General features: G+C 46.8%; 1 protein-coding gene across 1 annotated transcript; it reads left to right on the top strand.

Annotated features, from left to right (window-relative positions):
* The first annotated feature begins 756 nt into the window (after positions 1-756).
* On the top strand, positions 757-14,982 carry LOC104278911 (probable palmitoyltransferase ZDHHC1). The gene is made up of 10 exons (XM_009876029.1): positions 757-975; positions 3,076-3,251; positions 3,812-3,913; positions 4,958-5,082; positions 5,430-5,588; positions 8,405-8,517; positions 12,610-12,698; positions 13,286-13,379; positions 13,992-14,100; positions 14,705-14,982. The coding sequence occupies exons 1-10, from the start codon at positions 757-759 to the stop codon at positions 14,980-14,982; spliced, it is 1,464 nt and encodes a 487-aa protein (XP_009874331.1).
* The last annotated feature ends 354 nt before the right edge of the window (positions 14,983-15,336 follow it).

Below are 15,336 nucleotides of genomic sequence, written 5' to 3'. Positions count from 1 at the left end.
GAAGGTAGGAAATGTTTTCTTTTTCTTTTTTCCAGCCTGCTGGTTGATAAGGCCGTGCTGATGAGCATAAATTCCATCCTTTTGTATTCTTACCCACTACTTCTCTACCAGTTGCCCCAAAAAGACTTTTCCAGCCCTTTGGCTGGAGCTGATGCGAGACTCTCTGTTGCTAAAAGCTCACCCTGGCTCCGTGGCAAGTGAAAAAGCAGCGGTTGATAATCTAACACAAATCGGAAAAAGGAGAAATCGCTTCTGAGCTCTTAGCAGTTGCGCAAAGAGAAATCACAGGAATTTTCCAGGTTGTGGTTTGTAGCTCATCTTTGCGGTGAAGTTTTGTTTTTTCCTGCCAGAAGTCCAGAACAGTGTAGGACATCCACAACAGCATTCTGACAGGAACACATCCTCACACCACAGCATCCATCTCCAGACTGCCACCAAAGTACCCTTTTTGCTCTTTTTACTCAATTTAGGGCTACAGCCACTCAAAAGACTGGCAAAACCTGCAAGTTTCCTGGAGCTGAAAGTTTGGAGGGCGTGTTGTTTCACACCCACATCAGCACTTGCTTTTAGACTGTGTAATTGGTTTTTTTTCCCCTTTGTTACTATTGATCACAAATCCCTTGTGCGGAAAGAAGTCTCTCCTCAGGTGTGTCGTCTCTCCGACTTTCTGTCCCTCTTGGAGCATGTCTGCAGAACTGGGGCTTCGAGTCTCAATATTTTTGTATCACAGTATTTTTATGTTTTGTTTTCCTTTAGATGATGATCTGTAATAAACCTCCAAATAAGACAGCTCCGGAGAATTTGGGCGAAGCTGCTCCCGAGGTGCAGGTCCACCGCGCTCGAAGGAATGGCTGGAGTTGGCCTCTGCACCTTTTCCAGGTTATCGCCTGGTTGCTGTACATCTTCTTTGCGCTGGTTGGCTTCGGAGTCCTCGTTCCTCTGCTGCCCCGCCACTGGCTGCCTGCCGGCTATATCGTATCCTTTGGTCAAGAGGAGGACATGGGCTGTAACAAACTATCGGTGGGATTTTTCTAAAAACAGTTGTTAGGTAGCATAGAGAGTGTAGGAGAAAGCAGCTGAGCTGGAACCTTTTTCTGAACTATAACCATAATCTTCTGTCTATAAAAACCAATTATTTTGGGATCCTCTCTGCCCTTCAACTTTAGGTAGGTCACCAATGTTCTGCTTGTCTCTTTCATTGCTCTCTGTCAACATTGCTGTGTTTGCCTCTGAGGCTCTTCTGCCTCTGTGTCTCCTCTGCTTTATATTATTCTTCTGCAAGTGGGCTGCAGGCTTTGAGGGAAAGCGTACTGAAAAAAAACCCTTCTCAAACAGCTTTGCCTCCATGGGCAGCCACACCTCCCTGTGCTGGCTGCAGGAGTCTTGAAGAGCAGCTTTATTTATGGTCATACGGTGTGGTTGCTTGTGATAGCTGGCAGTTGATCTTCTCTCAGGGGCCTCCCCTGTCCTCAGTAGAAAAAGCTGTGAGTGAAAGACGAGGTGGTGTAGTGTGAACCTCAGAGGAGCGAAAGCCTGGGGCAGCGGTTTAGTACATGTGGAACTGTCCTCGAAATGTGGGCAGTATCAGCAGACGAGGGGCTCGTTCTCTGAAGGTGTCTTGTCTCGTGTGCTGCATTGTCTGGGGAGCAGCAGACTGGAAGAGGCTGTCCTGAGGTTTTCAATTCAGTGCTTGAGAAGCTGGTGAGGGTTTATAATTTGTGAGCAAGCGTTTGCTTTTGGCATCTCTCCAGTAACACCTTCCTGGTGAAAACAGAATTGACTGAGTGGCTTGATGCCACTTCAGTGCTTTCGTAGCAGAACCAGGTAACCAAGAAATAGTATAGAGAGAATGGTGGGAAAAGTTCTGAAGAGATGGGATACACACCTACATAAATCAGATGTATAAATTATGTATGTCTGCGGAGCCTTTGGCATGTTTAAGCTACTTTTGTCATTACACCTGCATGATGTAGGCATTAATATTGTCAGCTCATGGTGGTCTTTCATCTACTTACCTCACCCAGATCCTTGGTGTTATCATGGTTGACACGTCAGGAGTTTGTCTACCGAGTATCTTCATAATTCAATCTGAAGTCACTCTAATTCAACGGATTCGTGTATCCCAAAGTTTTGCCACCAGTTAACAAAGCACTAATGTCTCTTTTGTGTCAAAGGCAAATCCCTTCCCATTCTGCTGCACCAATCGTCAGTCCTCCAGCCAGCAAGACCTCTCAGAAACCTCCTTTTTCTCCTTCCTACCCTCCTCTAATTTCCGTGAGCCTTAACGTGATCAATTATGGGCACATCTGGGTGTACAACAAGTAGAAGGTTAATTTTTGCAGGCGTGCTCAGTGGTACTCCAGGCCTGCAGGGCTGCTGCTTTATATTTGCGTTATTCTTACATATTTGTATATTCTTTCCAAATATTGGCACTTACTCCAGGTGTCTGGTTAAAAGTACTGCTAAAGTGTATTTGCTCTGACTCGTTACTGCATTTAGAAGTAAGAATCTAAACAGAAACAGTGGCAAATGCTGGGTACCGATACCCTCCGTCTGTAAATTGAGTAGGAGCCTGCTCTTCCTTGGGATTCCCACTAAGGATAAGAAAAGCAGGATATGATCAGTGCCGGTTCCTTGATATGACTTTCTTTTTTTCTTTCTTGGAAGTTTGGTCTTGTGAAGGGGCGTGCGCACGGCCTTAACTGGCCCTTCCTTTCCAAGGAGTCTGTGTGGAGTAAGAAACGTGGACTTAACATCAAGAGCCTGCACGTGAGGTCAGGTTCTGGTAAGTAAAAGTCATTTTTAAAAATAACTCCTGTGCTGGGAAGGACATTTCTGTGAGGCAGAGTAGTATATAAGAAGGAGGGTTGTTCCTGGAGATTTAGTTACCTTTTTCGAGAGGATATTTAGTACAAATATCTCTGTTAATAAAGCTCAGATTAACGTGCTGCTATTAGTTCTGTAGCGATTTCTAATTCGGAGCCTTTTCTCTCTCGTCTCTGTGGGCTTTGTGTATTAAGGATATAAAATTACGTGCTGTAAGTTGCTCGTACAATCCTTAACCGTGTACTCCAGTGTCCAGGAGTGTGTTTTATCTACCATTTAGTTGTTCATCTTACTGCAGTCTCCATTGACCCCGCGGATGCAAATGTGCGAGAAAAAAACTATCTAGGGCCTCTGGCCACCTTCAATCGTACCCAGCATGCGCATGTCATTGAAAACCATCATTGCCATGTCTGTGATGTGGATGTGTAAGTACCTCCTCTTTTCCTTCTACTACGCCGTCGTCTTCACCATTTCGCTTCACCGTTAGTCTTTAGTGTTGGACTCTAAGAGTGGAATTGAGCCCCCGGAGCTCCGTAGCATGAGTTAAACCTCATCCCATTTCAAGGGGCAGCTGGTCTGGCAGGTGCCCACCATCAAATGTGAGCGTGGTTCTGTGGTTTTTTTAGTTAATTACTCCCATGTGTGGAGGGGTCTGTACTGTTCTGTGTTATTTGGACCTTGGTGTTTGACCTAACAATGTGCAACTTGTATGTGCTGATATTTCTTGGGCTTCTGGAACTGCTGAAAGGGTTTCAGATAGGAAATTGGTGATCTCCAAATTAGAAACGGCGCAGCGCGTTCAGAGTCGCATTTTGAAGTGTTTGGCGCTGTGGTCCAGCGATATGTTGAAGCATTCCTGATGGAGAGAGCTTCCTCACTGTTAGCAGGATCTCTGCTGCTGTATCCCCTGGGATTTGAGTCACTGGAAAGTCCCGGTAACGAGCTGGTAAGGACTGCCACGCTAACGCCACCTTTTCTTTGGCAGGAGCGCCAAGTCGAAGCACTGTGGAACTTGCAACAAGTGTGTGTGTGGCTTTGATCACCACTGCAAATGGCTCAACAACTGTGTGGGAGAGAGGAATTACTGGTAAGAGCCTGGCATTGTGTCAGGAGCGCAGCACCGCGTCAATAATGTCACTTCTCTTCCCAAGAATCTTAGCCTGATCTGTGCTCGCACGCACGGAACTGCTTTTCTTTCAGACCCCGGCTGAAGAAAAATCAGCCATGAGAAAAACAGATGGAAAATGCACGCGTGGTTACGGCGTTCACGTTAACCAGGGATAAGAATCCTACACTTAGAATTTTGTAGCTAAACATCTATGAGTAAAACCAGAAAACACCATCGTGTTATTTGGCGTCAGGAGAAGCTTATGGGCTGTTAACTGCGTGTCCTTAATGCTTCCGAAAGCTGGAGTGGGAATAGAAGCGCGGTCGTGCTGTTGCCGTCTCTGAAACATCCTGCAGCCAGCCCGCGTGCTTTCCTTACAAGACTTGCCAGCTGGCAGAGGTTACAGCAGCACCCCTGCTCTGTGCCAGGTTTGAGATAAAGAAGCAGGCTATCACTGGTGTTGCTTCTCTGCAATAGTCCTCTTCCTGCCCTAAAGCCATGTGAGGAGCAAAGAGTTGTTGCTGCCGGGTGCCACGTTATGCTGCCGTCAGGTTTTGTGCAGGGAGCCCTTTGTCTGGCCTAGATACACTTGGCTCTTTTGTCACCGTGGTTGCCCTAAGGGACGACCATTTAGTCCCTCAGGGTAACAAATCTGTTCACCGGTATCTACCACAAGTGTAAGAAAGCTGATTTGGGCTAGCTCCACATCTCCATCTTCAGTAGAGGCTGGGATTTTGAATTGTGTGTGTGATGGATTCAGATGGGACGTGAGGAAGAAGTTCTGTCCCCCTGAGGGTGGGGAGACCCTGGCACAGGTTGCCCAGAGAGGGGGTGGCAGCCCCATCCCTGGGAGTTTTTCAGGCCAGGCTGGATGGGGCTCTGGGCAGCCTGAGCTCGTGGGGGATGTCCCTGCCCATGGCGGGGGGTTGGAACTGGATGATCTTTAAGACCCCTTCCAACCCTGACAGTTCTAGGATTCTGCGATGTTATTGGAGCCGCTCAGATTTCTCCCCTTTTCGACAGGCTCTTCTTGAATAGCGTGCTGTCTGCCATCCTGGGCCTCGGGCTCCTGCTGCTCATCGCTTGCTATGTCTTTGTGGAGTTCTTCGTTGACCCCGCGACGCTTCGCTCCGACCGGCACTTTGATGGTACTCGCAGTGCTTCGGTTGAGCATCCTGTGAATCGGCCAGATACCGATACGGGATATTGATACGACATATGGATTAGGGATTGGATTCCGGGGAGGGACTTTGTTCCTTACGTCTTCGGTTCTCTGTTTCTGTGAGAGTATCTCTGCTTGGCTGAGTGGAATGGCTTTCCTTACCGAGCTAATTGCTCTTCCTAAAAGCTTCGCAGGCGTCAGATTTCTTAGCCCTCCGCCACATAATGGGTCTGCAGCTCCTTTTGAGTTACCGATATTCCCAGCTGTAAAGTTTAGTTAGAGATATTTAACGCCTGGACAACCTGCTTACCTCCAGCTCTGTTTGTTTTGCAGCTCTGAAGAACCACACGGACCGCTGGTTTGTGTTTCTTCCTGCAGCTCCCGTTGAGACCCGGGCATCTGCTATTTTGGTCACAGCTGGAATTTTTATTCTTCTGAGCCTAATGACCGTGATCCTCCTTGGCCACCTCTTGACCTTCCACATCTATCTCAGTAGGTATTCCTGTCGTCCACCTCCCTTTATTTTTCTTTTTCCTTGAGCTGCTTCTGCTCGTTCCGCGTTCCCGCTGTGTTCACCAGTGTTACAAATCTACACCCGTTGTGCGAGATTGGTGAAAAATTTGGGGTTTGATCTCAATTTCTGATAGAAGACCTGACGTCAAGGTCACTTGATGGAAGTTGTACCGTATGGACGCAGAAAGACTTGTGGCATTCAGAGCTTTTCAGAAAGGCTCCTCATTTCCTCTCCTGCTCATTGCTGTGTCAGGAAGGGATATTTATGTTTATTTATGTACCGACGGCATCAAAAACCTTATTTCAGCCATCATCTAAAATGGAGCCAATGCTGTTTGGCTGTCTGACGTAAATCACGATGAGAAAAGATCTTAACGCTTGCGGCAGTCGGGGGTGCCAAAACTAAGGGAGAAGGGATGTGGTGTAAGAGAAATGAGGACAGCGGTTACAGAGGATCCTTGGATGGATTTTTTCGGTTGTCGATTGACAGCAACGTGGATGCCAACGCAAACTAGGTCAGCACAAACCAGCGCGGGTCCAGAAATGCAACAGTTGCTCTGCTGAAGCGTAGCGTCGGATGGGTGAGCATTCCTGACGTCGCAGTCGGTGAGGTTGTCGGCCCTTGTTTTCCTTTTCCAGCCTCTTTTAACTGAAATTCGGTCACGCTGCAATTTTTGCTTTCCCGGTGGGACTTTGCTGGGTTTAATGGCGATGCCTGGAGATTTTGAAGGTCGATCTGGCACTGCCAAAAGACTTAAAAGCCTAACAAAGCTGAGGCCCCTCCAGGAACGTTTCTTTTGGATGAGAAAGAAAGGATTAGTCAGTTTAGTCCTGCGCAGTATTTATCCTGTCTTTATGTCCAACTTCCAGAAGAGGGTGCTCCCTCCTTAGGATAAAGACAGGCTTTTTTCCCCTTGTCTGACAGAAACGTGCGGATCTTCCACTGTTTTTCCGCAGGGTTTGGGGGATTTTTTTTTTGTCGCTTGGGGTGCTCTTTTGTCCTCTTTTAGTAGACGTTTGTTGAGCGTGCGTGACGCTTAGAACTGGGAAACGGGGAAAGCGTGTCTGGTTTAAACTCTCCTTTCGCACCTGTAATTGCCAGTAGCCTCATCTGAATGCTTTAAATTAAACAGTGCTGGAAGGAACCAACTTTTGGGACTAGAATTCCAGTTTACCAGTTAAAATGTAGTTATTGTTCACAAGTGTTTCTTCATAAACCTTTATGGTTTTAAATAGGGAAGTTACAGAGAGATAATAGCCCCCCTAGGAGTGGTATAACATTAAAAAAACCCCAAACCTGGCTCAAGTCAGGTATGACTTTGAAAGTTTTAGAATCTAGTTTTGTTAGGAGCGCGCTGGAATTTTCGAAATTGCCGTCCTCGTTTTAATTACTCATTGCTGTCGCTCAAAAGGAAGGAAGGAAGTTATTCTCGAAATAGTAGGTCCATGTATTCAAAATTGCCAGTCTGGGTTGAGACTCAGTTCTAGAGGCATTCAGTGAAGCGTGGCACTTCAGAAGCTTGGAGGGAGGGGGTTTATTTTTTTCCCTTCAATCCTCAGAGGCCAATAGTAAGTAGAATGAAAAAAAAAAAATAGTAAGGAATATAGGATAGTGTACGGGATTTTCTCAGGCAGTGGTTATGTATTGCACAGTGTGTGCTGCAGCCAGACAGCTGCAGTATTTTTTAACTAAATAGCTCAGAGTATTTTAAAAGTTCCGCTGTTAAGTATTCAGAAACCAACAAGCCCGAAATTAAAAAGGGTTTCTAGCTCTTTGCTTCCGAAGCAATGTTCTATTTCGCGAATAAAGCATGCAGTACCATTCTAGGAGCGTTTGCCAGCATCCTGCGCCATCCTTGTTAAGTGCATTCGTTTTTACGCTCTGTCTTCCTGGCCAAATGGATCTGGAATTCTTATTTCTTCGTGAGGTTATTGCTTTAACAGGAGGGACACCTTCTCCTGTGCTCTCCTCCGCTTCCCTGTGGAGCGGTTGTGTGTTTAGGGCGTGATTTTGAGAAGTAAGATGTTACTGATACTGATGTTTTCAGGTGGAGGAGGGATTTTATTCTGGAGTTGACATCTGCTTTAACTGCTGTGCTGCTGCTCAAAAGGAAGGACAACTGCCAGGCCGTGCACTAAAAAACCTTCAGCATCCATTTCTGGGATCTGTGCTCTAATAAATACCGTAACAGGATCATCGTGGGAGGAATGTCTCGAGTTTTGGATCCTCCTAATGTTTTGGATCTCGTGAAGAAAGCGGGCTGCTCAGAAATGTCACGTGCTTTTGGTCGTTCGTGGAAGCAGATGTGTTTTGAGAGGGGACGACCTTAAGAGCACATAAACTCAGGCACTTGTAAACTCTGACCGCATCTGTGTGGCACCAGGCAAGTTGGACGATTAGTGCTCGCTCATGAAGCGTCTCAATCTCCTCTACAGGACACGTTAACCTGCTGAATTTCTTCTCTCCGTTTAGCGTCACGTACCTTTTGCTGTTCACTGAGCTTTCTGTGTGATACAGGTTTGCTCTTACTGGGTTTGAATAATTGATTTGCTCTGAAACGAGCTGAACAAGTGACTGCAGGGTGGAAGTTTGTAGCACGTATATGAGGCTCTAGAAGAATAGTGGGACTATGAGAAAGGGTCGTGATGATGATGAAAAAGGACATGGATATGCAGAGCTAAGGTACTTTGGGCTTAAGAGTTTCATGTTTATAGGTACTATTTGATTTTATATTTGATAAGTGTAATCAGGGAGTGCTTTTCCTGCGCTGACACCTCTCCTTCTTTCCTCCCAGTGTGGAATAAATTGACTACGTACGAGTACATCCTGCAGCAGCGTCCCCAGCAAGAGGCGAAAGAAGTGGACAAGCAACAGGAGTCTTGTCCTTCCCAAATGAGACCCAGTCAGGTACTCCTTGTACTTCCAGTCCATTTCTCATCAACAGCTCCAAAGGTCAGAGGCTGTTGTGAAGGGAAGACTTTAGAGGTTCTTTGGGGGAGTTGAGTAGGATGTGAAGGAGCGTAAGGCCTGTGATTCGATGAATGCTTCAGGCATAAGCAAGTGCTGCTCTCCGAGGAATCCATCTCACCCACTCTCTTCCTCCACCGCTCGTTTTGGGCCCTGCGCTATCTGTCCTCTTCTGCCAGCGCAGCTGTTCGTTACAGTCACACAGCGAGCAGGGCGGGGGAGCTCATCTGGGTAAGAATTTCATTTAAAAAAAATATAGTTGAGCTCGTGTCGAGCTGGACCAGCTCCCTCCCCATTTTGGTTCACCAAGCAGTCACCGAAACGGCTGGGTCAGCATGGAGGAAGGCGACTGAAGAGTGAGAAGGGTCCTGTTGTGACTAATAATGCCGATAGTTTAAGCCATCTTGAGAAGGAAGAGGGCAGCAATTGGGTTCAGGAAGGACCCAGGTAGTTGCTTTTCTTTGAATTGAGCTACTTAGTGCTAAAAAGGGTCCTTGTCCTTACTGTGGTGTTGATCTGTATCTCTGCCGAAAGAGTTCTACAAGCTCCCTAATGCTCTCACACTCCTGTATAATCCGCTATGAATGGAGAGGGTCAGAGTGATTTGTTTTGCTGCAAGGCAGCTCTGACCCTGGCGTTACTCAAAATTCAGCTGGACAATTTCTGTGCTGGCTTTAACGAGGGGCTGGACTAGAAGCTTCCAGAAATTCTCCCTAGTCTGAATTATTCTGCCCTTCCCTGTAACTTTTAGTTTTGTGCAAGTTACCTACTATGCAATCAGGTTTTGCAAGAAATCAATGAAATCTAAGCTTCATCTGGATATTTTGTGTAGAGATACTGGGACTCATAAATTGTTTTTTTCCTATCGAAGCAAAGGGGCGAGGGAGCTCTTTGTGTATAACACGAAGACCCCAGCTTTTCATACGCATTTTTTTTCACGGCCTCGGAAAAGTTGAACTTTCAGTTTACACCGGGGTTTCCATAACAACAAAAATATTTGGCGTGTGGTCTCACGGAGCTTCACTTCTCATGACAATTAAAACAATAACAAAGCGCCGGCTCTGATCGCTTCCTAGTTACCGAGTTCCGATCGATGCCGAAAATCTATTTCGATGGGGTGGCCTCCGTGTGCGAGACGGAGCCGTTCGGTGACGTCCTCCCGTCTGTGCTGGTGTTTTATCTGGATAACGTGTGAACGTTGTTTAATTTGAAGCAGCGAGGGTGAAAAGGGAGTTCTGCCTTCCAGGGCTGCAATCAGGACCTCGGGGAACGGGAAAAGCTGGATGATGCCCGGTAGCGTTGTGAAGAAAAAACGTGAACCCACCAGATTTTCCTTGTTTCTCGCGTAGCAACCGGAGATAAACACAAACAAATAGGTTGGAGGAGGAGCACCCAGAGTGACTCGCCTTTTGTAAGCTGGGCTGACTGCAGCCTTCTTCAGCTTGAACACAGGAATCCTTTGTAGTCCATCCATAAAATGGAAATTGTTCTCTTCCCGCTTTTGTTTTAACTGTTCCTTCATTCCAGGGCCTAAGCAGAAACGTGTATTTCCCCTTTAATCCTTGTTTTTTTGACCCTTATTCAAGCTTGGGTGTTGATTTTGGCTTCGGTTTTCCCTGTTCGCCTTTTGGCTGTGTTCAGGTTCAGAGATTCTTGCTCAGGTTCAAAGATTCTTATGTGCTTGTCAAATCCTTCGCAGGATGTGCACAAAGTAAAAAAAGCCCTAATTTTGCACGCTTGAGGGAGTTCAGATGGCACAAAAAATGCAAAACAGTTGAACATGTAAAGCTTTTGCCTCTATTATTATACCTGAAGCAGCATGTGCAAGTAACAAATCTGTTCTTTTTCTGTAGGCAGTTGCAGAGCAGCCCGAAGAAATAGAAACTAAACCAAAAATGATGCTTTAACCCCTAATTGCATTCACACCAGGGAGCTGGCTTTTGGAATGAGGCCGGCTGGGAGGTGATTTTATTTTCTTGTGTGTTCACATCTGAGCTTGCTTTGGACACCGGTTCAGGTGGGCGAGGTTTGATTTTCACTAGTAAACACAGATTTTAGTCAGCTTCCCTCACACCTTCGCTATTGCTTCGCTCTTCCAACGGCTGCTGGAAACGAACCTGGTCTTCACCCTCAGCTTGTTTTCTGCTGATCGAGCCTTCTTCCGTTTGCTTTTGCCAGCCGGCTCGAGTGATTTACTTTCTTTTAGGAGGTTGCTTTGGTTCTACATAATTTATAGAAGGCTGAAGTGAACGAAATGGAATTAAAAAGCTCTTTCGTTCCCTGCTCGAGAAGAAGTCGTTCATGATATTCTCAAGGTGCATCCTTTATTAATCTCGTTTGAAACGCCAGCCCGGCAGTCATGTTTGTAGATGCTGTGGATGTTGAATCCTGATGGTTTTCAGTCTGATGAGGATATCTCCTGCCGCAACCGCGCCGCGCCCTCCTCGAAAAGACCCGCATCTCCCCGCAGCGACGTCAGATCGCGTCTGGTCTCCTTCTTCATGACTCAGGTGCACGGGGCCCGAATGCAAACGTCAAGAATTTTGTCCCCTGAGGAGATTTGAGGAAATGTTTATGTACACGTGGCGGTCAGGTGATGCCAAGCAATGATCTGAGTTCCAAGCTCTGTTTGGTTTCTGCAGGTTATTAATCCTGTGCTTGAGTAAACTCTGCCTATAATAGATCTAACTAGTGCAGTTCTCAAGTTGAAAGTTCTAACGCTTGGGATTGCTAAGGCAGTTCCCTTCAAATGTGATGTTACCACCTATAAAACACCTGCAAATTCCTCTCCACCTCTTTTTTTTTTTTGGTCTTTACAAGACCTATTACAAAACACCGCAATCCTGAAGTCTCCCCGGTTTGGCAACTCTCTTATTTAACCATCGCCTGGAGTACCGTGACTCGACACTGGTGCCAAGATGCTCCAAAGCAACTGGGAATTTGGGAAGTGTCTCTCCTGGCGCGTGCGGAAGGCTGGCCAAAGTTGACCAGACAAACGTGCCAGCCCTGACGCTGAGAAAGAGAGACCTTGAGAAACAGAGCGGGAGCCGCAGCCCGCAGTGCCCTCTCCCAGTGCTTGGCACCGTGTGTCAGGGTCTTGCTGGAGCACGGGAGGGTTTTTGCATTTGCTGGTGTCTCACAGAAACTTTTCTCCTTCCTTCTCAAATCCACGTACTGTTCAGCACCTGCAGCATTCAGAGAAGCCGGTGTCCAGGCTGCCGATGAATTTATTCAGTAACTATTTTCTATTCTCTTCTTTTTGCCTTTCCTTTTCATTCCCATCACCTGAAATGATTTCTTGGCTGCCACTGGAAACATGCAGCTTTTCCCGCACGCGTCACTTTATATCTTCACATCCAGCAACATTGCATTTTGTTGCTGTTTCATCGCCCCGTAAGTCCATATTGCAAAAATTTCCTGCAACCCTTTTGCAGTTGGCTTCCATTTATTTTTTTGTTGCCTCATGTAAAGGAGTATCATCACCAGACTTCGCCTCAACTGTGCTACTCTTTTATTTAGGAATTAGTTGAAGTCTAGGATCTCTCAGGAACCCATTCGTGGGATGTCCAGCTTTGACATTTTGGCTGTTCAGACAAATAGGTCTTGGTGAGCTTGTCTAAGCTTTTTGAAGTTAAAAGACGTTTTTGCCGTTCACTGCCTAGTTCCTATGACTGGACTGTACAACTAATGGGAACCTTTAAGTGATGTCTTTGAGCGTGCTCCCAAGAAATGATTAAGCTGGTCTCTGGAAAGGTGCTTGGATTTGATTTCGAGTGTCATGAAATACTGATTGGACTAAATGAGTGAATCAGGGCCTTCTAGTTGTCTCAGTCAGGGCCTTCTAATTGTCTCAATCTTGGTTTTCCATCTCCTTAAGCAACAGACTCGTGCTGAGTTTCAGCTGTGAGGACAGAAAATGTCTCGCTCGTGGCTGAGGAATGAGAAAGAGGACATGTCTCTTGTGAAACTCTCCCTTCGCTCTGTATCCAGATTGGTCTGAAAATGTTAATTTTTCAAATTTTTCTTTTTCAGGAGGCCAACTTTGTTTCCCAGGGTAACCTGGGATATACAGACCCTGGTATTCAAGTGGAGGAATTCTCAACAGTGACTTCAGGAAAAAGGTGAGTCAAGTCATAGGTAAGAGTCTCCCAGCAGCATGTGTGGTGGATGGGAAGTTGTCATTGATGGGACCCTAAGACAAAAGTCCTTGGGAGGATAGGGAGCAAAGCATGTGGATGTTTTGACCAAGGCACATGGAAATCTTTGCGGTTCAGGCAGGTAAATACCTTCAGGAGTACTTGCCTCGCCTCCCATGAGAAAATATCTTCCCTAGAACACTCCTGTTTTATATTAAGATTCCTTTAAAGCTGCCTGATTTGTCCCGGATTTCCTGTGCTGAGCTCATTACAGTTACATGATTTCAGGTTGTTGTTTGCAACAGCAAAATATATAACACAGGCAAGGGCTCCTGGGGAAAACGGCATCCTCACCTCTTAATTAATCCTTGCCTATTAACTCGTGTCCCCAGGAAAGGGAGAGGAAACCCTTCCTATTTTTGTACAGTCTCTCAGGAAGACTTACCCGGGGGTTTTGCTGGGAATGCTCTGCAGGGCAGAGGATGCTTTGGTTGGGCTGGTTTAATATCTGTGGGCATTGGGGTTAAGCCTCATCTAAGGGAATCGTCTCGTTTGTCTGCTGCACGTTTTAGCTTCTCTCAGCTCTACATCCGTGATGAGGAAGCTGAGCTTGGACAGAGTCCTTCCCCTGACCTCCCATCTCTCCACTTCGCAGTCCCTTCTCAGGTAAGCAGCAGATTTAGTGCCTCTTCATTTCTGAAGAGCAAAATCCAACAGTTTATACGTTCAAATACAGATGTTAAAGCTTCTGCCCGGGAAAGGATGACGTGTGTGGAGATGACAGTTGTATCTAGGTCTGGATTATCTCCTGCCTTGCTCAAACCACAGGTAGTGGTGTTCTCCTCCTTTCCTCCAAGCTTATAATCAAAGCCTTGTCATCTAAAGGATAAGAAAAACTCTTTTTGAGCTTTAATTGTGTATCAGACAAGAGCTGTCTCTCTCTTGGCATGTCCTGTGTGGTGTGACTTTTGGGCCTCTCTTCTAATATGACTCTACAAATGTGTTCTTTCACCAGTATCTCATACATGCTCCAGCTATATGAGATCACAGCTTAAAGGTACACGAAGATAAAAAATGTGTTCATTAAATACCCATTCTCCATCATCGTTTTATCGTAATTCAGTCTTAAACTATCAAATATTCTTGGCCTTTGGTCATACTAAATGCTCATTATTGAAAAGAGGAGGAATTAAAAAGAGGTAGCAATTTAAAAAAAAGGACTTACTGCTTTGGGCTGATGAAGCCGCTTCCCTTCTCTGGGGCCACTTGCTTTCACAGCGACAGAAGAAAAGAAGAAAGAGGACTCATAAAGCTGCTTCCTCAGCGATGGACAGCGGGTCTAAACCACATGCTGCACCTTGGCCTTCTTTCCCGGATCCCCAGTCAGGTGAGAGTGCACCAGTTGGCTTCTCTGCTTCTGGACTGGGTTTCTCATTGCTGACACGCAGAAATGAAATATGGTGTGAAAACCCAGTACTAGCAGAAAGTTAACTTGCCTACAAAGGGAAAATGAGTACTTCTGGGCGCTCGGAGATAACTCTTAAAATGATCAGAGTTGGGTAAGCTGCTGAGAATAGAGTTCTGTGTATTTTCATGTTTTAATTTTGGGTGGACTCTCTGTAACACCAGTAGATCAGCCATTAGCAGAGTTGCTGGGCTTGTCGTTGTCTCTGTGGGGCTGCGGGATCTTCCCCTCCCTCTCCTTCAGCCTTTTTCTCGCTTTCTTTTCATGTGTAGAGTTTCCTTTTTTGCTGCTGCCTCATCTTCCCACCGGCTTCGCCTCTCGGTGCCAGCTTTTCCTCTCAGAGCTACTGTCCCCTCCCACAGCATCGGCTCCGTAGAGGGGGTGGGACCCTCGGCTGACTGTCACTCGGAGTCCGCCGAATCCACGGATGAGATTCCTGTGGCTCAGAGTCGCCTCGGGAGCACAGTCCTTCACGAGCCTCCTAAAAACAACTCAAGGAACCCTCAACACTGTCCCTTGTCCACAGACAATCCCAGAGGTGAACGGAAGAAGAATCTGTGTTCTGGGCACAAGGTAAAAAAGAAAAGCTGCCGGCAAGACAAGCGCGGGGAACGAGGCGTGGAACTTTTTTCGAAGATCCCTGCCGTGTTTGTGAGTAAGAGCAGCGGGGAACCTCCCGTTTCGCAGCCTCAGCCCAGCGAGGGCACTTCCGAGCCGCAGCACAGAAAATGCACCAGTAAGCGACGTGTGGGCAGGCACGACCCGTGCTTTAAGGACATGAGGACGAACACCACAGAGGCCTAGCGGTCAGCTTTCCAAAGCCATAACCTTTGGGCACGAGGCAAGAGCTTCTCTTGCTGTTCAAAGATCTCGACTCCGGCAATGTGGTCTTTTTTCCCTTTGCCTGACACTGCCCATCTTCCCGCAGAACAAGCTGAGAGGCAGTAAAATCCCCACCGCGCCATCATTTCTGGCTGGTCCCTCTTCCTCAGCTGGGATTGCCCCGAGCCTGCATCCACATTCTTCGTCGAGGGGGAACAATCTCCCCTCGTTGGGACATGCCTGGCGGCTGCTCCTGCTTAAGGACTGCGGCGTTAGTTCTCTGCAGAGCACTGAGGAGCTCGGCCTGGCGCTCTTTGCTTGCTTCCCATCTGCCTA

The sequence above is a fragment of the Apaloderma vittatum genome, unplaced genomic scaffold (assembly GCF_000703405.1).
Source record: "Apaloderma vittatum isolate BGI_N311 unplaced genomic scaffold, ASM70340v1 scaffold20279, whole genome shotgun sequence".
Taxonomy (NCBI): domain Eukaryota; kingdom Metazoa; phylum Chordata; class Aves; order Trogoniformes; family Trogonidae; genus Apaloderma; species Apaloderma vittatum.
The sequence above is the reverse complement of the archived record's forward strand: the minus strand, read 5'-3'. Positions and strand labels throughout refer to the sequence as shown.